Source organism: Tachyglossus aculeatus, chromosome X1, assembly GCF_015852505.1.
Source record: "Tachyglossus aculeatus isolate mTacAcu1 chromosome X1, mTacAcu1.pri, whole genome shotgun sequence".
Taxonomy (NCBI): domain Eukaryota; kingdom Metazoa; phylum Chordata; class Mammalia; order Monotremata; family Tachyglossidae; genus Tachyglossus; species Tachyglossus aculeatus.
The window spans coordinates 119,449,246-119,472,374 of record NC_052101.1 but is presented as its reverse complement, the minus strand read 5'-3'; the positions used below and the strand labels follow the sequence as shown (position 1 = coordinate 119,472,374).

Genomic DNA, 23,129 nt, shown 5'->3' with positions numbered 1-23,129 from the left:
TCTACCCCAGCACTTAGAACAGTGCTTGGCATATAGTAAACACTTAACAAATACCATTATTATTATTATTATTATAAAAGATCATAATTATTCAGGACAGTTCTTTAGACTTTAACAACTAGTAAATGTCAAATGTCCTAGATGGTGCTTGCAAAACTTAATCCAAATCCTATTCCCAATAAATGTTGAAAGGATTAAAAAGAAGGATTGCTAATCAATCAGTGGTATTTACGGAGAAATCATTGTATGCAGAGCATTTTACTAACAGACTAAGCCCTCATTTCCTCTTCTCCCACTCCCTTCTATGTCACCTTTGCACTGGATTTATTCCCTTTCTTCACCCCACCTTCAGCCCCACAACACTTAAGGTACAGAGCTGTAATTCCTTTATTCATATTAATGTCTGCCCCCCACACCAGACTGTGACCTCCTTGTGGGCAGGAAACATGTCTACCAACTCTGTTATACTGTCCTCTCCCAAACACCTAGTAATGGTGCTCTGCACACAGTAAGCATTCAATAAATACAACTGATTGACTTATTGAGAAGCAGCATGGTGTAGTGGATAGAGCACAGGCCTGGGAGTCAGAAGGTTGTGGGTTCTAATCCTGCCTCTGCCACTTGTCTGCTGTGTGACCTTAGGGAAGTCACTTCACTTCTCTGGGCCTCAGTTATCTCATCTGTAAAATGTGGATTGAGACTGGGAGCCCCAAGTGGAACAGGGGCTGTGTCCAACCAGAGTTTGCTTGTATCCACCCCAGCGCTTAGTACAGTGCCTGGCACAGAGTAAGCACTTAACAAATACCACAATTATTATTATTAAAAGAACTCTGGATATTTTCGCATCTATACCTGACACAAAATACCTAAACTATCAAAAGATGAATAATAAAATTTCACCTTTTCCTCTCATTAATGCCTGAGCTTGATTCATCCCTACTTTTGAAGGCTCTGTCCATTCAACTCTGTGACTTCCAGGGGGCAAAACTGTGGTACAAATAAACTCACCACTTTACTCTAGTTGAGGATACTTCTGCCCTGAACAGGACCCTGAAGTACGAATGATGGACGAGCCCTTGGAACGGCTGGGGCCGCCATCCATCCACTGCAGCAGCGACCCTGGTTCAGCTGACTTGCCCTGCGCTAGACGTTGTATCCACTGCTAGATGGCTGGTGGTGGCCAGCAAGCAATCGATCCATGGTCTTTACTGAGCGCTTACTGTGTGCACAGCACCATACTAAGCACATGGAAGTGTATGATACAACAGAGCTGATAGACATGTTCCGTGCCCACAACGAGCTTACAGTCTAGAGCAGCGAGACAGCAGCAGATAAACTTATATCTACCCCAGCACTTAGAACAGTGCTTGACAAATATCATAATACATTCTCCCTTTTCAAATCATCATCAATGATATTTATTGAGCACTTACTGTGTGCAGAGCACTGTACTAAGCACCTGAGAGAGGACAATACAGAGTTGCAACTGGTCCCTTCCCCTTCTCTTTCTTTTCACCCCCTCTTTCTTTGTCTTCTCTTCCCTTTACCTGTGCCCTTTCTCTGTGGTAATAATACCAAACTGTGCCTTTCTTTCAAGGGGCTCGGAGCACTTCACGAACCTGAATACAGAGCCAGGTCAACGCACGGAGGCCGGCTTCAGTCGGTCGGTTTACACTGGGGCATTTCTCTCCCCCATCCTCCGTGCGCTCTGGCAGAGTAGTGAAGTAGCGCTCCTAAATCAGGCCAGCCCCGGATGACACCCGACTCCATCCATACAGGGGAGGTGACACACACATAGATGGTGTAACTGCTTGGATGAATGCCACCCCTGGAGACAGTCCTCCTGCAAGTGCGGCAATCGTCCCCCCCCACCCCTCCCCCACCCGGGGCACATTGCTATAAGCACTTTGGGTCCAGCCTCTGGAACCTGGCTCCAGGCTGCAGGTGCCTCCAGGGTTAGCACAGTGCTTGGCACATAGTCAGCACTTCATAAATGCCATTCTGCCGTGCCAAGCCGGGCCAGTTCCCAGAAATGGTCCTTATCATCCTGGGGCAGTGGAAGCCCTGGGCCAGCCCTGATTCCCTTGCAAGTCCAGGGTAGTTGCAGACTGCCACGATTGTTCGGTGATTCCACAGAGAAGCAGCAGGGCCTAGGGGAAAGAGCCGGGGCCTGGGAATCAGAGGACCTGAGGTTTTTTTTTGTTGTTTTTTTTTTTAGCATTTGTTAAGCACTTACTATGTGCAAAGCACTGTTCTAAGTGCTGCAGGGGATACAAGGTGATCAGGTTGTCCCACGTGGGGCTCACAGTCAATCCCCATTTTACAGATGAGGTAACTGAGGCTCAGAGAAGTTAAGTGACTTGCCCAAGGTCACACAGCAGACATGTGGCGGAGCCGGGAGTTCTCATCCCGGTTCTGCCACAGGTCCGCTGTGAGACCTTAGGCAAGTCACTGCTCTTCTCTGGGCCTCAGTTACCCCATCTGTAAAACGGGGATGAAATCCTACACCCTCCTACTTAGACTATGAGCCCCATGTGGGACAGGGACTGTGTCCAACCTGATTAACCTGTATCTACCCCAGGGTTTAGAACAGTGCTTGACACTTAGTAAGCACTTACGAAGTACCATTATATATATATATATATATATATATATATATATATAATATATATATATAATGGTACTTCGTAAGTGCTTAGGGTTAGGGTTATATGCACACACATAAAAGTACTAGGGAAAGCAGTTTTGCCTAGTGGATAGAGCCCGGGCTTGAGAGTCAGAAGACCTGGGTTCTCATCCCGGCTCTGCCACTCGTTTGCTGTGTAACCTTGGGCAAGTCACTTCACCTCTCTGTGCCTCAGTTACCTCATTTGTAAAAATTGGGATTACTACTGTGGGACATGGACCAGGTCCAATCTGATTATCTTGTATCTAACCCAGTGCTTAGTACAATGTCTGGCACATGGTAAGCCCTTCACTAATACCATAAAAAAGTACCTCCTCCCGCCAGGAAGACACAGATAAAACGAAAGAGCCACTGGCTTCCAGTCTTAGTTCTATTCATAACCCACCTTACTTCTTAGAACCCTAAGTGTAGACTTTCATCCTTACCTTTTGATCATGCTTTACAAGGTAGCTCATATTGAACATGGTGAAAACAGAATTCCCGCTCTTCCACCTAAGGAAACCTCCAACTGGCTCTAGAACGTTTTCCACCTTAAAATTTAAAACTACTCCTCATCTTACAGTGCTCCTCTGTCTTCCTGTCAATATTTCCTCTCTCATTTCCCCTCAACTCCCCCACTTGCTCCCTTCACTCATGTCAAACACGCTTCTCTGTGAGCCCTATGTGGGACAGGGACCGTGTCCAACCTGATTACTCATATCTACCCCAGTGCTTAGAACAGAGCCTAGCACCTAGTAAGCGCTTAACAAATAGCACTCATTATTCCCCCATTCCCATCCCTGTACACATTTCCTCACCACTCCACATACCTGAATCGATGTTCCACTTTACACCTGACAAGCCCATTTTCTTCCCCTCCTTCAGGACTCATTTCTTCTAGGCAGCCTATCCTAAGATTGCCTTACAGTGTGGGGTTATGAAGGGCAGGATGAACCAAAGCCCCAATGGATATATATATATATATATAATTTCATCAATCTATCCATTTTTCTGCCTTGTCTTTTTGGCATAAGGCCTTAAGAATGGGAATTGTGTCTTAATATTCTCCACACCACCTAACACACTGGGATGGTACGTGAAGGGTCATGGTATGAGTCACTGTGAATAGTCACTCTCAGTTTACAAGAAAGGCAAGACCTGAGGGAACAGGTTTAAACTGCAGCAATGGATCTTTAAATTGGACATTAGGAAGAACTTTCCTTGGTAAGTTGAATGGTTTGAAACTTATAGAGTCTCTTTCCCTGTAGGTTTTAAAGGAAAGTATCAACAGCTATCTTCCTGGGGTGGTTTGCATATAATCTTGTTTGGGAGCACAGTGGTAGACTAGACAACCTTTTATGGTTCCTTCTGGCCTTCTTTTCCTCAGGAAAAAAAACATTCACAAAGGGTAACCAAATTGATGGATCCTCTGAGGGCATCTTCACAAATTTGAAAGGCACAAGACAAATGATAGGGAGTGAAAAAAATGTATCTGGCCAAGTCACCTTTTGTAAACAGTTACTTATTTGGTGATAAATAAAAATACAAGTATAAACATTTAACGAAAGGTCTCTGAAAATTAAAAAACAGCCTATATAATGTCTAAGCAGTGCTCTTGGGTTGGACCTCTTTCCCTTTGCACCTCCCTTCGAATCAATCAATGGTATTTATTAAGTGCTTACTGTGTGCAGAGCACTGTATTCCATCCAAATCACCTCTGTGAAAACTCACAGCCTTTTTACTGCTAACATTCCACCTTACAAATGTTATGATCAGGGCTCAACAAATGTTGGCTTAGTTCACCAGTCAAACAAAATTACCACTTGTCAAATGTTCTCTGCCCGGTGTTTGGCTTATCTGTTTGTTTGTTTGATGTAGTCTCTCAATAACTCTCTGCCTCCTACTGTGTTTGCTAATTACACATAGGATTAAGGGGGCAGCCCATTCTTCAACCTTGATTTTTTTAAAAAAATTCCTCTCTTACATAGGAAGAGTTTCATCTGTTGAGCCCTGGAGATACTGGTGGGTGGGGAAAATTTTCTTTCAGAGCGCTGAGGAGTGCCCCAACAAGGAAGGTCACTTGTGGTGGAGGGTGAGGGACAAAACTTGACAGAACTGAAACTCTCAAAGGGATATGATCTCTTGGAACAGTCCAGAAGCTACACTTTTGACTTCCAAAGAACCCCAAATTTTCAAAAAACCCATCTGTCCACCCCTGAACTAGCACCTGGCTAAGAAAAGTAAGAATAAGAGGCCTTTTAAGGGTAAACCAAAATGAAATCACAGGCTAATAAAAATACTAGTTAAAGCAAAGGCTTTGAAGAGCAAAGGGAAAAAAAATCCAGTAAACTGATTAAAAGAAAACCTCTTTAATGCGCTGGTAGTCAACACTAGGAAACCACAGGAACAACCAATAGACAAGATTTGGTCACTGAAAACCAGGCAACACTTTAAAGGATTATCGGGTGTTGAGTGTACAGGTAAGGAAGAGCAGAGGTCAGTGCAAGAGCAGGAGATTCCAAGAAAAAAAATTTCCTTCACGTTTTATTTACACAGACCTAAAGAATAGAACCATATTACACTTGCACAATTACCCATTCTTCGACTAAGCTATAGCATTCTTCTACTCTCTCCTTAGGTTATGTTTCCACGCTGAGAAGCAGCGTGGCAGTGTGGAAAGAGCACGGGCTTGGGAGTCAGAGGATGTGGGTTCTAATCCTGACTCTGCCATTGATCAGCTGTGTGACTTTGGACAAGTCACTAGACTTCTCTGAGCCTCAGTTACCTCATCTGTAAAATGGGGATTAAGGCTGTGAGCCCCACATGGGACAACCTGACTACCTTGTATCTACACCAGCGCTTAGAACAGTGCTCAGCACATAGCAAGTGCTTAACAAATGACATCACTATCATTATTATTATTATTTCCTTGTTTTAAAAAAAAAAAAAAACATTCCCCCTTTTCTCTCTCTCCCGGTCCCCCTCCAGAGCTGAGACTGGAAAAGATGATAGTCTGGGAAGAGAATGAAAGGTGGATGGGATGAGAGGAACTGGGGACGGGGGGGCGGGGGGAAGGTGAGAGAGAGAGTCCTTTAAAGAAGAGGGATTTATCATTGACCCTGCAGTTGCCTCCTTGCAGGTAAACTCTAGATCAGATAGCGTCATGCTTTTGTTGGCAGCTCCCATCCATGACCAAAAGGTTGAACACTGAACGTGACCAATGAGAATGTGACACTGGCCCTACCCTTTCACCAGGAGGGAACAAAAGGCCACTGTCACCATGGGAGAGGAAAACAGGGAAGGGAAGTGCCACACTCTCTTTTCCTCCCCTCTCGAGGGCCAGCCTTGCATTACGTTCACACCGACATTTCCCTTTCAGGCACTTAGGCTGTGAACTCCCCATGCTCCCTTCTGCGCAGTCTCCACTGGCCTACTGGAAGCTCAAAAATGGCACGGAGCCGTCCAATGGCAACCCTAGGGGCTGTTCCTAAAGCATTAGGTATATAAGTTGCTGGCAGTTTTTAAATATACTAATTTGGAAACAATAAAGGTCAATTCCAGCAATCCCTCAAAGAAGCAATCCTCAAAGAAGAATTTGAGGAAAGAAAAACAATAAAAAAACCCACTCAGGCCTACTATATCTCAGTCACTAATTGTTCTTTCCTCAAAAGACAGGCCATTACGCCATATAAACTAGGACCATCAAAAACTCTGTTGTTGTTTATCTTCCTGGATACCAAATATCCCATATTAAACCACTAGAAATTGATCATGCTCGATTGCTAAAACTTTCAAAAGTGACCATTTCAATTTCTCCAAACAAATACGTGCCCAACTCTTGCGTCAAACTCCAGAGGTCGAAGGAGTCCACCCTCGGGAATCATGGAGGGGAAAGCAGGACGGGCCTACTACAGGCAGAGAATCGCCGCCTGCGGTTCTCCCTGCCTGTCCTTTCTACTGGCTCTTCCCAACACCGCTCCTTGCAGAGGAGAGGAGAGGAGCAACAAGGCCCACGACCTTACTCCAGGCAGAGCCCTTAAATGGTGCCAAAGAAATGACATACAGCATCTGCTGGGCACAGAAAGGAGGCAGGGGGACAAATTTTCTTTTCCATCTGCTCTCTGGTGAAGACCTTTTAGGCACCCCTACAATGGAAGCTCACTGTGGGCAGGGAACGTGATTACCAACTCTGTTGTTACTGTACTCTCCCAAGCACTTACTACAGCGCTCTGCACACAGTAAGCGCTCAATAAATACCACTGATGATGTGAATGGTAATGATCCCTAGTGGGCTTAGAACAGCTCATTCAGAGGAGAAACAAGCTTCTCCATGTTTTTAATCATGTGATGCATTTATTTTAAAAAAAAACCACAAACCTAGATTCGCTTTTCAGGTAGACAGTTATACGTCTGGTGATAAATAAAAATACGGGAATGAGCTTATTAATAGTTTGTAAAGCACTCTGAAAATTGAAAATTCTAGGTAATGACTAATGGATGCTTAGTCCATCCCTAATTCATCTACTGACCTATACTGAATCATTATGCTGCTATGTTTTGGGTTTTTTTAATGGCGCTTAAGCACTACGTTCCAGGCACTAAGGCACTGGGGTAGATACAAGCTAGTCAATTTGGATGCAGTCCATGTCCCACATGGGGCTCACAGTCTTAATCCCCATTTCACAGATGAGGTAATTGAGGCACAGAGAATTTAAGTAACTTGCCCACGATCACACAGCAGGCAAGGGGTGGAGCCGGGATTAGAACCCAAGTCCTTCTGACTTCCAAGCCAGTGCTCTATCCGCTAGATCATGCTCCTTCCTATTTCAGTTTCAGCTTGTTGTGGGCAGGGAATGTGTCTACCGACACTGCTGTAGCACTTAGTACAGTGCTCTGCCCACAGTAAGTGCTCAATAAATGCAACTGATCGATGTATGGTACTTTCCCAAGCACTTAATAGAGTGCTCCACGCACGGTAAGCACTCAATAAATACCACTGATTGATCCAAATCTTCTCAAGGGAATCAAGGTTATAGCCTTAAAAATACTGTTTCATAAGACTCAGCTGCAGAAAGAAAAATCAAATCTCTTCTAGAGGTATTATTCCTGGAACCAGACTTGCCAGCTTGATCTCTGTCTTTTGTATCTTCTCATAGCAATCTACTACATTCTTAGTTACTACAACAAAATGTAGTTTAAGCACGATGTTTTTACCACATTTTAAGTATTTTTCCTTCAAGAGAACATGCTTTCAAGAAAGCATTCAACATGATACTAAATTAGTATGAAAACTGGAAAAATCTACTTTTAAAAAGCAGACAAGGTTGCAGGCATCAATTATTTGGGAACATTCTGTTAAGAAAAGTATGATGCACAAAACAACTGGAGACAATAAGATCCTTGAAAGAACCTTAGGTCTAGATATTCATTCCAGATATGAAATCAAGGGTTCTGGATAACTCCATTTTGCAATCAGAGAAGCTGAGGGAGCGGCAGGAGCAGTTTTTTTCCCCCTTCAAAGTTAAGGATCACTCTCATTTTTTTTTTACCAGAATAAGTTTATTCAACATAATTAAGTGAACAAGTGTTTCAACCTTCCCAGAAAGGTGTGGGGGTAGAGGGTGGAGGCAAAAGAGACCTATTACAAGGAACTGATGTTCTTGGATATAAACAGAGTCAGTCAGTGCCTCCTGTTCGAACTAGTTTAGCAGCAATCCCCTTAAGGTATTGAATGTAGAAGCCAGGGTTGATGGCAGATGTTGGTATTCAAAATATTGTCTTAAACTAGGAGAAATTTCTGGAACTTAAATGTGGTTTACGGTAAACATCAGAGGATAACTAACCTTAATGATTCAACAATATGAACTGGCAAGGCAATGCCTTGAACCTTTTCTCCTGGTTACTCTAAGTCCTACAGAAAACTACAGTACATAATGATGGCATTTGTTAAGTGCTTACTATGTACCGGGCACTGTACTAAGCGCTGGGGTGGATACAAGCAACTCGGGTTGGACACAGTCCCTGTCCCACATGGGGCTCACTGTCTCAATCCCCACTTTACAGATGAGGGAACTGAGGCCCAGCAAAGTGAAGTGACTTGCCCAAGGTCACACAGCAGACAAGTGATGCAGCCGGGATATGTGATCTTGCTCTCGGAAAACTGATGCATGAGCTGCAGGAACAAAATCATTTTTTAAGAACACTCACTATTAGTAAATAGATGTCCTATTAAAGGCAAACTGCCCCATCTTTGACCACTGTGACCCAATCACATTGGTGAGAAGCAATGTGGCCTAGTGGAAAAAGCACAGCACTACAGGAGACTGGATCCTAATCCCGGCTCTGCCACTTGCCCACTGTGTGACCTTAGGCAAGTCACCTAATTTCTCTGGGCCTCAGTTGCCGCCTCTGTAAAATGGGGATTAAATTCCTGTTCTCCAACCCCCTTAGACTGAGAGCCCCATGTGGGACAGGGACTCTGCCAGATCAGATTTTATTGTATCTACCCCAACACTTCCAACAATGCTTTCCTCTAGATTATAAGCTTCTTGTGGGCAGGGAACAAATCTACCATCTATTTTATTTTGTTAATATGTTTTATTTTGTTCTCTGTCTCCCCCTTCTAGACTGTGAGCCCATTGTTGGGTAGGGACCGTCTCTATATGTTGCCAACTTGTACTTCCCAAGCGCTTAGTACAGTGCTCTGCACACAGTAAGCGCTCAATAAATACAACTGAATGAATGAATGAATAGTACTGTACTCTCCCAACCACTCAGAACAGTGCTCTGCCCACAGTAAGCACTCAATAAATACCATTGATTGGTACATAGGAAGTGCTTAACAAATACCGCAAACAATGTTCGTTATTCTCCAAAAGTTCACAGAGTCAAAGAAGAGTCTGGGTCTACTTGAATAATCGAGATGGCATTGGCTACATCTTTTAAATGACATTTTTATTTCTAAAGCTAGAGCTGAAATCAAATATATCAAGTTGATATGTCCAGTCAACAATAAAGCACCAAACACAGAGCCCAGTTCTTCCAGAGTAAGCTAAGCACCTTGGAAGGAACGTTAACTCTTTCGGACTGCCAGAGGACCTTTGGGTTGGTTTGCGTGTACCCTCAAGTACACTCAGTTCTGCCAGAAGACATGCTTCCACTCAGCATTTTGTATAGAACGTGACAGAAGAATTAGGAAATGTTCCCTCTACAATGTGCGCTGTCTGGATTCAGCGGGATGCGATGTCAGAAGAAATGGTTGTGCACCTGCAGGCTGCATCAAACACAGGGGTGGGTATTGCAAGCGCATGTCTTCATGTGGGGTTCTGTAAGAATGCAAGCCCCGAGCTATACAAAAACTGGATGCGATAATGCACTAAGTGGTCCCCGAGTAGTCAGAGGTAACGCTTTTCCTAAAGTGTTTACCAAGGAGCAAACCTGGGCACTGGGTTTCCATTTCTATTGGGGTTTGGAGGGTGGGGGGGGGGGGGGGGGGGTGAATCTCAGGGCCTCGCTGTCCATTACATCCTTTAACTGAAACATGGCTGTCGCCGGACGACACAGTCTCTTCTGCTGCTCTCTGCAGTGCAGGCCTCTTCTTCTCCCACTCCCCCAGACTCACCGGAAAAGGAGGAGGTGTCGGTTTCCTTCTCGCCCCCCCAATGTCGCTTTCACACTATCCCTCCTCCCCCTTCCCTTTCCTTCCCTTCCTTTGAAGCCCACATCATTTGCCTCTACCACCCCCTCCAGATTCTTGTAGCCATCATCTACCGCCCTCCCGGCCCCACTTCCAACTTCTTTAACGACTTTGACCCCTTCCTCACCTTCCTTCTCTCCTTCTCCATGCCCACTCTGATCCTCGGAGACTTCAATATCCACATGGATATCCCTAACGACTCCTCTGCCGCCCGCCTTCTATCTCTCCTTGACGCTGCCAACCTCTTCCTCCACCCCACCTCGCCCACTCACCAACTTGGTCATACCCTCGACCTCATCATCTCCTACCGCTGCACTGTGTCCACCCTCACCAACTCTGTAATCCCTCTCTCTGATCATAATCTTCTCACCTGCCTCCTCACTCACACTCCTTTCCCCTGTAAATCCGTATTACTCCCTCACAGAGATCTCCGCTCTCTGGACCCCACCCATCTTTCGGAGCGCCTCACACCCCACCTCGCCGCCCTCTCCTCTCTACCCAGTCTTGATGATCAGATTACTGCTCTCAACTCTACCCTCTCTACTCAGCTAGACTCACTTGCTCCCCTTTCCCTTCGCCGCTCTCGCACCACTAACCCACAGCCCTGGATCACTGCCACTGTCCGCCTCCTTCGCTCTTACGCTCGAGCTGCCGAACGCTGCTGGCGAAAGTCTAAACACCATGCCAACCTCGTTCACTTCAAGTTCATCCTTTCCTGCCTTAACTCAGCCCTCTCTTCTGCCAGACAAAACTATTTCTCCTCCCTTATTGACACCCATGCCCATCACCCCCGCCAGCTCTTCCGTACATTCAACTCCCTTCTCAGGCCCCCGGTTCCTCCCCCTCCTCCTTCCCTCACCCCCAATGATCTGGCCTCCTACTTCATTAACAAAATTAAATCCATCAGGTCCGACCTCCCCAAAGTCTCTTCCCCCCTTTCTCCATCCCCCCGGCTCTCAACACTCTCTGCTACTCTCCCATCCTTCCCAGCGGTATCCTCAGAGGAACTCTCCTCCCTCCTCTCAAGTGCTACTCCGGCCACCTGTGCTTCTGACCCCATTCCCTCTCATCTTATGAAATCTCTCGCTCTATCCCTTCTCCCCTCCTTAACTACCATCTTCAACCGCTCACTCTCCACTGGTTCCTTCCCCTCTGCCTTCAAACATGCCCATGTCTCTCCCATCCTAAAAAAACCCTCTCTTGACCCCACCTCACCTTCTAGTTATCGTCCCATATCCCTCCTACCATTCCTTTCCAAACTCCTTGAACGAGTTGTCTACACGCGCTGCCTAGAATTCCTCAACAACAACTCTCTCCTCGACCCCCTCCAGTCTGGCTTCCGTCCCCTTCATTCCATGGAAACTGCCCTCTCAAAGGTCACCAATGACCTCCTGCTTGCCAAATCCAACGGCTCATATTCTGTCCTAATCCTCCTCGACCTCTCAGCTGCCTTTGACACTGTGGACCACCCCCTTCTCCTCAACACGCTATCTGACCTTGGCTTCACAGACTCCGTCCTCTCCTGGTTCTCCTCTTATCTCTCCGGTCGTTCTTTCTCAGTCTCTTTTGCAGGCTCCTCCTCCCCCTCCTATCCTCTTACTGTGGGGGTTCCCCAAGGTTCAGTAATTGGTCCCCTTCTGTTCTCAATCTACACTCACTCCCTTGGTGACCTCATTCGCTCCCACGGCTTCAACTATCATCTCTACGCTGATGACACCCAGATCTACATCTCTGCCCCTGCTCTCTCCCCCTCCCTCCAGGCTCGCATCTCCTCCTGCCTTCAGGACATCTCCATCTGGATGTCCGCCCGCCACCTAAAGCTCAACATGTCGAAGACTGAGCTCCTTGTCTTCCCTCCCAAACCTTGTCCTCTCCCTGACTTTCTCATCTCTGTTGATGGCACTACCATCCTTCCCGTCTCACAAGCCCGCAACCTTGGTGTCATCCTCGACTCCGCTCTCTCATTCACCCCTCACATCCAAGCCGTCACCAAAACCTGCCGGTCTCAGCTCCGCAACATTGCCAAGATCCGCCCTTTCCTCTCCATCCAAACTGCTACCCTGCTCATTCAAGCTCTCATCCTATCCCGTCTGGACTACTGCACCAGCCTTCTCTCTGATCTCCCATCCTCGTGTCTCTCTCCACTTCAATCCATACTTCATGCTGCTGCCCGGATTATCTTTGTCCAGAAACGCTCTGGGCATATTACTCCCCTCCTCAAAAATCTCCAGTGGCTACCAATCAATCTGCGCATCAGGCAGAAACTCCTCACCCTGGGCTTCAAGGCTCTCCATCACCTCGCCCCCTCCTACCTCACCTCCCTTCTCTCCTTCTACTGCCCAGCCCGCACCCTCCGCTCCTCCACCGCTAATCTCCTCACTGTACATCGTTCTCGCCTGTCCCGCCGTCGACCCCCGGCCCACGTCATCCCCCGGGCCTGGAATGCCCTCCCTCTGCCCATCCGCCAAGCTAGCTCTCTTCCTCCCTTCAAGGCCCTGCTGAGAGCTCACCTCCTCCAGGAGGCCTTCCCAGACTGAGCCCCTTCTCTCCTCTCCCCCTCGTCCCCCTCTCCATCCCCCCATCTTACCTCCTTCCCTTCCCCACAGCACCTGTATATATGTATATATGGTTGTACATATTTATTACCCTATTTATTTATTTATTTATTTATTTTACTTGTACATTTCTATCCTATTTATTTTATTTTGTTGGTATGTTTGGTTCTGTTCTCTGTCTCCCCCTTTTAGACTGTGAGCCCACTGTTGGGTAGGGACTGTCTCTATGTGTTGCCAATTTGTACTTCCCAAGCGCTTAGTACAGTGCTCTGCACATAGTAAGCGCTCAATAAATATGATTGATTGATTGATTGATTGATCCTTTCCATTCCCACTTCACAACTGATAGACTCTTTTAGAATCTGATTCATCAAGCACCTCAGAGTACTGTATAGAGGTCCCATTAAATGCAATTTTAATTTAAAAAATGATCAGTCCGGTTATCAAATATGTAAGTGAACTACTCACGATTAATTCTAAATAGAAATAAATTATGAAAATTTTTTTCAAAAAGGACTTTGAATGGAAACAAAGCATTATTTTTATAAAAGCCAATTCAAAACAATCACGAAATGGAATTACCACAAACTAAATAAATCAACACAATGACTTTCATGCAAGGAAAACATGGTTGAGAGCAGGCTGGGAATGGTAAATTGAGGTGGTTGTTTTAAAATGTGTCCTGCACTCACCTGATTAAATGCAATTTTAATTGAAAAATGATCAGTCCGGTGATCAAATATGTAAGTGGACTACTCACAATTCATTCTAAATAGGAATAAATTATGAAAATTTTTTCTAAAAAGACGCCAAATGGAAACAAAACATCCATTTTTAAAAAGTCAATTCAAAACTTCATTATGAAATGGAATGACCACAAACTAAATAAACCAAAACAACTAGGTAAATGCAAGGTAAATAGGGTTGTGAGCAGAATGGAAAAGGAAAATTGAAATGGTTGTTTTAAAATGTGTCCCATATTCACCTGATTAAATGCAATTTTAATTTTAAAATTATCAGTCCAGTTATCAAATAGGTAGCAAACTACTCACAATTAATTCTGAAGATGAATAAATCATGAAATTTTTTTCAAAAGGAACACTGAACGGAAGCAAAACATGCTTTTTTTAAAAGGCAATTCAAAACCTCATTACGAAATGGAATGACCACAAACTAAATAAACCAACCCAACTTTCATGCAAGGTAAATATGGTTGTGAATGGAATGGAAAAGGTAAACTGAGATGGTTTTTAAAAAAATGTGTCCTGCACTCATCCGATTAAATGCAATTTTCATTGAAAAATGATCAGTCTGGTTATCAAACAGTGAACTATTCACAATTCTAAGTAGGAAAAAATTATACAAAGGTATATTATAAATTATGGACAGAAACAAAACATTTATTTTTTAAAAGCCAATTCAAAACTTAATTATGAAATGGAATTACCACATATTAAATACACCAACGCATCAACTTCCGTGCAGAGTAAATATGGTTGTGAGAGTAAAGAATCAAATAGCAATTCACAGTTAAGAAATACGTTCTACTATTTCCTCCCTGTGGAATAAATGCCTTGGTAGTGAGAGAAACACAAAACATAAGAATGACCTAGTCTAACAAAGTAGCTGCTAGTTTTTCAAGGTAAGAACTGGAGTAAGAATTTCCTTGGAAAGTTTTACTTAAAAGACATGACTATACTAAGAATACATTTTTAAACACAGCTCTCTAACTGTTGAGCATTTTCCGCTGCCAAAAACATACCACTGGGGGAACTTCCAGGGTAATCTTAGGTGAGGTCTATTAGCACTAAGTGGAGAGTTGACAATTCTCTGGTAAATTAGGCTGTGCAAACAGTCAAACCGGATCATTCAGAGCAAAAAAAAAAAAAAATGTTCAAATTATGCTGTGTAGATCTGGTTGCCACAGAAGTAGACATTCTTTATCATCCAAATTAGCTTTTCTTTACTTTTTTTCCCCAAAATGGGCAAATTATTAGTCCAAATTACAAATTAATGACCTAGTAAATGTGGGGTTTTTTTTTACATCTCCCTCATTCTTCGAGCAGTACTGAATCTAATTTACTCAAAATGGTAGTATTTTATTGAGGGTTGCCTAGCAATGGACCACTAGGGTCAAAAGGCCTGACTATAAGTCTTCCCAATCGTACCGCAACAATATGAAAGGTGCACCATTGGTACTGATCTTGTATCCTGGGGTAGAACCTCATTATGGTTTATAGTTTTATTTATACATATATGTATGTATAATTATTAATGTTTGCCTCACCCTCTAGACTGTAGGCTTGTTATGGGCAGGGAATTTATCCGCTAATACACTGTTGTAGTGTACTCTCCCACACACTCAGTACAGTGCTCTGCAAAATAGTAAGTGCTCAGTAAATACCATTGGTTGATTGCTTGATTATGGTTAACTTCCCTACTTCAGCAAGAATCAATTATAATGGTGTAGGCAACTGACCATACTAATCAAGCCACAGACAGCTCTAGGAGTTTGGTGAAAGCTCTATATTTCATGCATACTAAACTGAACCACTGGCTTCAAGGGTCTCCACCAGCTCATTCTTTCCTACATACCTTCCTTTCTCCAAGAAGCAGCATGGTTTAGTGGAAAGCACCCAGCCTTGGGAGGAGACAGAGCCCCTGGGTTTTAATCCCAGCTCTGCCAATTGCTTGCTGTGTGACCTGGGAAAGGTCACTTAACTTCTCTGGGCCTCAGTTCCATCGTCTGTAAAATGGGTGTTAAGTACCTGTTCTCTCTTCCCCTTACACCGTGAGCCCCGTGTAGGGTAGGAGGACTGTGTCCAACCTGATAAACCTGTACCTACCCCAGCGCTTAGAGCAGTGTTTGACACAACAGAAATTATTAGTATTTTCTACCCTAATCACCCACCACTCCCCTCACTGCCCTCTCCACTTCTCCCAAACGAACCTGCTCACTGTCTCATGTTCTGGCCCCTTGCTTTATGCCCTCCTCTCTCCCTGGAACTCCCTTCCACCTCTCCCCTTTCAAATCCTCCAGACCAACAGCTCTCCCCATCTTCAAAGCCCTTCCTGAAACCTCCCTTCCTCCAGGAGGCTTTCCCGATTAATTTTCTTCCCCCAACTACCACCTCAGCACTTGCACTACGAGTGGCTGTGAGTGTATCTTTTTACGTATTGACTTACAAACTCCATTTAAGCATTTATTTATTCAGTATCTATCTTTCCAACATTTTTGCCTCGTATTGATAAATAACTTTGCATCTGTCTCCCCTGTTAGCCCGTAAACCCTCTGATGGCAGGGATCATGCCAGAAAGAGAGCAGCAGCATATGCATATATGTTTGTACATATTTATTACTCCATTTATTTATTTATTTTAGTTGTACATATTTATTCTATTTATTTTATTTTGTTAATATGTTTTGTTTTGTTGTCTGTCTCCCCCTTCTAGACTGTGAGCCCGCTGTTGGGTAGGGCCCGTCTCTATATGTTGCCAACTTGTACTTCCCAAGCGCTTAGTACAGTGCTCTGCACACAGTAAGCGCTCAATAAATACAATTGAATGAATGAATGAAAGAGCACAGGACTGTTTTCTAGTTGGGAGACCTGAGTTCTACTCCCTGACCCACCACTAGCCTACTGGATCACCTTGAGAAAGTCACTTAACTTCTCAGTGCCTCAGTTTCCTCCTCTGTAAAAATGGACATTAACAATTAATAATTTGGGGGGGGGGCGGTTGTTAAGAGCTTTCTAAGTGCCGAGCACTGTACTAAGCACTGAGGTAGGAACAAGACAATCAGTTTGGACACAGTCCCTGTTCCACATGGAACTCATGATCTGAGTGGGAGGAAGAATAAGTATTGAGTGTCCATTTTACAGATGAAGAAATTGAGGCCCAGGAGTTAAGGAACGTGCCCCAGGTCATGCAGCAAGCAAGTGGCAAAACTGGGATTAGAACCCAGGTCCTCTAACCTCCAGGCCCAAGATCTTGCCACTAGACCACACTGCTTAACTATCTGTTCTCCAACCCCTTGGTCTGTGAGCCCCATGTAGGTCAGGGACTGTGTTCAATCTTATTATTCTTGGCACATAAGTGCTAAACAAACACCACAATTATTATTGTTTTTGCTTCTATTGTACTCCTCCAAGCAGTTAACAGTCTCCCCCTCCAGGCTGTAAACTCGTTGTGGGAGGGAACGTGTCTACCAACTCTATTGTATTGTTCTCTGCCAAGCGCTTAGTACAGTGCCCTGCAGAAAGTAAGCACTCAAATATTTATTGATTGGCCAACTAATACTACTGATTGACTGCATTTAAGGTATACTAACTTCTGAAGCAGAGGGCATGAAACAGCAGCCTACTAGGGAAATGAAGGAGACAGACACAGGACTAGAAAGCAGGCAGGTAAAGCACTCTCCGTTGTAGGCATTTCACTCTACATTTTAGTAGAACTGGTGAACGTTTTACCCTCAACACACACAACTAGATACAGCGTGACACGGGGTCAGACGAAACAGCCGTGCACACGCAGTTTTGGTCTGTTGAACGCAGGGTGAGTACTACAATGCGAGTGTCCCTTAAATGTGAGATTCTGTAAGGACACACCCTGTGTTACGGGAGAACGGGTTGTACTTAAAGGAGGCAGCCTTAACTCCCCCATTTTATCCTGAAACTTAGGTTTCATCGCCCTTAAAATTCCTTAAAATAGATGAAATTCAAGTCATACTGAGGTACTGGAAAAATCTTACAGATTTTCCTAGATGAAAAAATTTTATCTTTTAAAAAACTCCTCAGATATTTCTTTGACAAGAAAAGTGGCATATCTGATGTCAACAATGTGGTTTTTTCTTCCACTGCTTTGTTTTTATTGCCCCAGCATATGTTTTTAGCTTTAACGCCGCTTCTTTTAGTGACTCGGAAAGGGCTCAATTTTGATCTTGAAAAATACCTGTAAGGTCCAGGAGTGCTACCCCGTCTAAAAGAGAGTGACCGATGACAGGAGAAGGGAAAAATAAAACCAAGACATATTCCGGGGAGCAGAGTCTTATCCTACTAAATATTTCCACTTCTCCAGAACCACCAGTGCGACTATGACACAAAAGGTCAGCCTTCTTAACACCTTTCAGGAAATTGGGTTGTTTTAGATGCCATATGGGAGTAACACTGTTCAAAGGCCTTGCACCAGGCCATTTTAAAAGGAAGAATAAATAAACATTAAACGGGGTCAATTTTTTTTAATGAAGTTTCACACGTTGGAAAGGGGCAATAGAGCTTTAGAGGAAAGAGAAACAGGAGGGTGTTAGTAACTTTCGAGAAGGCTATACGAAAACCCTCCTTAGAGCTTCTACAGGCTCTCCCCTACTTCAGTATCAGTAGTTTGATCGGCTTCCCGGTTGCACATTTACTAACTACATGAGGGGCTCTACGAAAATCTGCTTCCATTTCTCTGCATGAAAACATCTAACTCTCTTTAGGCATCTTTCAAGGCACCGGCTGCTAAATACTTCTTAACCGAGTAAACGCTTCAGGAGGGAAATGGAAAATTATGGACATTTAGACAGGATATAAAAATGTAAAGACCGTATGGAAAAAGTTTGTCCGGGGAGGGGCGGGGGGGAATCCTCTTTAACAGGGTTCTAATGGTTAATTAGGAAGTATCTTGGTATTTTCTACAGCGAGGGGATTTACAGTGGATAAAAGGCAGTAGTATCCTGGAACCGTTTTTGTCCCCTTGTCGGTTTTTGGGGGTCTCCAACCCGGAGGAAGCCACTAGTTGAAGGCAACTTGGTGTTCTTTAGGGAAAGGGAAACAGGGAAGCGGCGCTCGGAAGGAAGGATGCTCGAAGGGCAGAATTACGGAAGGGTGACTGCCTCCAAAACGGGGCAGAGGATAACTGGCCGGGGTAGGGCGGGGAGCGAAGATACTCTGGGGGACCGGGAACAGGATGGGGGGGGGGCGCAAAGCAAGGTTAAGGAAATGGCTGGGGAGGGTGGTGGTCGTACGCAAAGAGAGGGGACGGGGACGAGGGCGGAGAGGAATCGCTTGAGGGAAGAGGATGAGGGAAGCCAGGTACCTCAGGAGGGTGAGCTGTTTCGGCCGGGCATGGGGGGGATGGGGGAGATGGAGGGATGAGGGAGATGGAGGAATGGGGGGAATGTAGGGATGAAGGGATGGAAGCGTTTGGCGGGGGGGGGGTGACTACCACCAGGCGGGCATTCGGAGGCTCAGAGAGAGTCCCTCGGGAAGCCGAGGGGGTCCAACCCCGGGAGCGCGTCCCCCCTCGCCTCCCAATCCTCCTTCGCCGGGGGCGCCCCCACCCCTCTCCTCCCTCGGTGTTGACGCTCCCGGAGCCCCGCTGCGGGGGCCTCGGCGCAACCGGCCGCCTCCATTTTGGCTTCACCATCCGATCCTCCCGGGTCCGGGCGGCAGCGACCAACCCCACCCCGGGGGCCCGGGAGCGCCGAGTAGGCCGCGTCGGACGCCTCCCCTCGCTCCCCCTCCTCCCCGCGCCGCACTCCTCCTCCTCCCCGCACCCTCCCCTGCCCGGCGGGAGGGACCCGGGGCGCGGGGCCCGGTACTCACCCGGCCCCTCGTATAGGCTCCGTCCCGGGCTGCCCGAACCGCCCAGCACCAACGCCAGGGCCATCACCAGCGCCGTCGCCTTGGGTCCCATGGTCCCCGACTCTGGAAGCCGCCGCCGCTGGGCTCGGCGCTGTCCCACGGGTCGCGGTGGAGCTGGGGGCGCAGATCAGAGGGCGCGCGGCGGGCGGCACGGAAAGCCAGGGGGCTCCATTCTGGGCACGGGCTCAACCACCTCCGGGGCAGAAAGGGCGGGCTCGAAACCGCCGCTGCCACTCTTCTCTTCTCTTCTCTCCCGGGGTGGTTTGGCGGTGGGTCCCAAACCCCCTGGTCACTCTCCTGCGGAGCAGATGAGTTTCTGGCGCCGGCTCAGAGCCCTTTAAATGCTCCCGCCCAGCCCCGACTTCAGGAAAAACGAGGTGTCCGGGGGGAACGGAGGGAAAAAAAAACAAAACAAAAACAACTACTCCTAAAAATAAGCACCGAATCAAGCTGCAGGTTTCCTGGACGCCGGGGGGAGGGGTGGGAACAGCAGCAGCAACCCCCTCCTCCCTCCTACTCGGAGGGTCGGGGCTGGGGGTGGTAGAGGCGGAGGAGGGGAGGGGGGAGGTCTTGCTTCAGGGCTCTCTGCTTAACTCGGTACCTAAGTCGCATCCAGAATCCACCCCCCGGGCAACACCTCGGTCCGCCACCCCTCTAGCATGAGCCCGTTTCCCGAGCAGCCCCAGAGGCTCGACTCTTCACACTCCCCGCTCCCCTAGCTCGCTGCCCTCCGCCGGGAGAGCAGCTCCTCCGAGCCAAGTCTTCGTCGTCCACCGTCCCCTTCCTCCTCCTCTTCCTCCTGAGCTCCCAAATTATTCACCGGCCAGAAGCTGGGTCCTCGGGCCAACCCGCTTGTCGTCCTCGGGCACAGCCCGTTGCCCCAGCCCTGCAGAGGAGTCAGGCTAGGGACGCCCGAAGCAAAGGCAGGAACTTAGAGGCGTGAACTCTCGCCCATGCAAACACTTCTTTTTCTCTGGGGTTGTTTTTTTTTCTTTTTTTTTACCACCACCTTCCTCCCTCTTTTCTTCCTCTCCTCCGTCGGCCCTTCTTTACAGCCACCGATCTCCCCAGCTAATGTCTCTGGCCGGTAAACAAGAGCTGCCAGTCAGCTGGGGCTGGAGACACGGCAACCGGAAAAGGCGGCCCGGAGTTTGCACCTCGGAAGGGACTCCGCTCAAAGGAAGGGTGGGGATGGAGAAAGCGATCGGGAGGAGGTTGCTACTCCCTCAGGCATCCGCGCCTTCGCACCGCTTAGCCCGGAGGCTTCTGCACCCCATCTCCCGCCGCTCCGTTTTTAGCCGCCGGCCCGCTGGAACGGCCCTCGGGCGGGAGAGGAAAGGGTCTGGATCCGAAAGGGAAGTGGATCGTTCACATCGCTTGTCACCCAGGGACCGGGGTGGGAGGTTGGAGGGGGCGGCTTTGGAAAGACGCGAAGGCGACTATATCTGAAGGCTACGGCGCCGACGGGGCTAACGACCTTTTCTGCCACCGCCCCCGGGAGGACCGGTCTGTGGGCGCGAAAGCATCCAAGTGACAGCTCCGGTGTTTTCCTGCTATTTAGCACGTCCGTGAAGGGAAATCCTGCTGTTGGACCGCAAGGGACAGTTGCACCGAAACCCCCCCGCCTCCGTGTGTGTCCCCCCCACACTCTGCCGCCGAACCCCAGATCGATCTGCACGGCCCCTGGATTGCCCATGCCTTCCTCATGCAGTTTTTTTGTTTGTTTCGTTTGCTTTGGGTTGCTTGGGGGTTTTTTTTCTCCATAGAAAATCCCTCTCCACTCAAACCACTCAGAAAACCATGCTGCCCCACTTTGCAAACATCAGATACATCCTCCACCTCCGAGAGTATTGAGGGATGAGATATAGTGCATTTGGGGGGGGGGGGGGGCACGCCTGTCACTGCAAGGTGTTGGAAAAAACCTCAGAAAGTAGAATGAAGGGAGGAAGAGATCACCAGTTCTCAGCGGAACTTCACAAATAAAGACAATAAAACTCAGCTGTATGCTTTAAAAAAAGATTACCCCGACTCACAAACTAAGCTAAATAAAAAAAAACACCCCTTTTCCAAGATACCCGTAAAAAGTCACTACAGGAAACAGTTCTATAACGTTCCAGAAACACATTATTTTAACTGACATTGCTGTCTGCATATGATCATCTCCTAATGATAAAACATTAATGTTCAGTTTATCTACAGGAGCTGCCTTTTTAAAACATCTTTCTCTGTTCTGTGGGTGAATGCGATGTGCGTTGGGGAGTTTTGGAAAATACTCTTTTGCATTAAACACATGTTCGCTAACTGACTTCAGAAAGGTTGCTATATCAATAGCACCTTGGAAAAGATTTAGAGAATACAAAGGAACTTGATTAGCATGTTATTTAAAATGAGTATTTCCAGAGCACACATGGATAGCTTTCTTTCTCTGTTGTTTGTCAAAATGCCTTTCATGTGAGGCTGCATGTCCATTTTTGCATCTGTGTGAGCTCCTTGAAATTACCATCATCTTTCTGTGTGTGATGCTCACTATGTGTGCTCAGTATCGTCTGACCCTAATACAAATTTACCCCAGCGCTTAGTAGAGTGCCTGGCACATAGCAAGCATTTAACACGTACCATAGAAAAAATTACAAATGATCTCAGAAGGTATTATAAGAAAAGCAATGGCATCATCTCCCTTAAAAATCAGTGCCTAATTGCCCTTCATAGATGAAATTTTCCATGTTTGGTCTCGAATCAAAGGAAATCACTTCTACCATTTCTGTGTTATGACCGCGTTAAGAAAAGCACTTTTTCCATTATCATAGGCCAGCTGAAAAGCCTGTGAATTTCAAATTTGCTTATAAATAGACCCCTAAATTGTTGCTACATAAAGGTGTTTGGTATTTTTAAAAAATCACATTTGAAAATAGTATGTGTAGTAAAAAAACTGATGGAACTCATGGAATGGGAACCTAATGGTTTTGATCAGTGAGTTGGTGCAAGTAACTCTGGAATCCTTTTAAAAGCTAGTAAGGTGAAGAAGCACTAAGCAGCCCTTCCTAGCAGGATTGCTGAAAATGCCCATGTACACATTCTGCATTTCAAGAAGCGAGCATTTCACAGAGGCATTAGTGAAATAATTATAATAATAATAGTAATAATGGCATTTATTAAGCTCTTACTATGTGCAAAGCACTGTTCTGATTTTAAAAGACTGACAGCGGTTCCTCTAGGAAGGACCCGTTGCGTGTGAACAAGTGTAAAAGGCAGGTCCCGAGGTATGGAAGCAAATTGAAACATAAAATCCAGGAAATAGAAAAGTTAAGGCTCTGAGACTAGCATCCCCTCATCTGTCTCTGGTGTATGTAGTTTTTTGAATATCTAATTTCAGGCTTGTATTTTAAACTCGGTACAGTACACATAGGGATGGGCAGATTGATATTTCCACATGATCAAGAAGGGTAAAATTTCATGACTTGAAGATTTGAACAGGCAACCTTGCTAAAGGTTTTTGCTTTTAATTATATTCCAGTGTTTACTCCCATGATCGTGTAAGAAAAGATCAAGTTGTAGAAACATAATACTTTTTTGCCCTCCAGCTGCTTATT

At 46.1% G+C, this 23,129-nt stretch overlaps 1 protein-coding gene across 6 annotated transcripts in view; it reads right to left on the bottom strand.

Moving 5' to 3' along the window:
* Positions 1-20,520, bottom strand: part of INSR (insulin receptor) — a 183,894-nt gene extending 163,374 nt beyond the window's left edge. For all 6 annotated transcript variants that reach the window (XM_038772651.1, XM_038772652.1, XM_038772653.1 and 3 more), the window contains exon 1: positions 19,501-20,520. In XM_038772651.1, coding sequence (XP_038628579.1) covers positions 19,501-19,591 — 91 coding nt within the window. In that variant the 5' untranslated portion in view covers positions 19,592-20,520. The remainder of the gene's footprint in view (positions 1-19,500) is intronic.
* Positions 20,521-23,129: the final 2,609 nt, after the last annotated feature.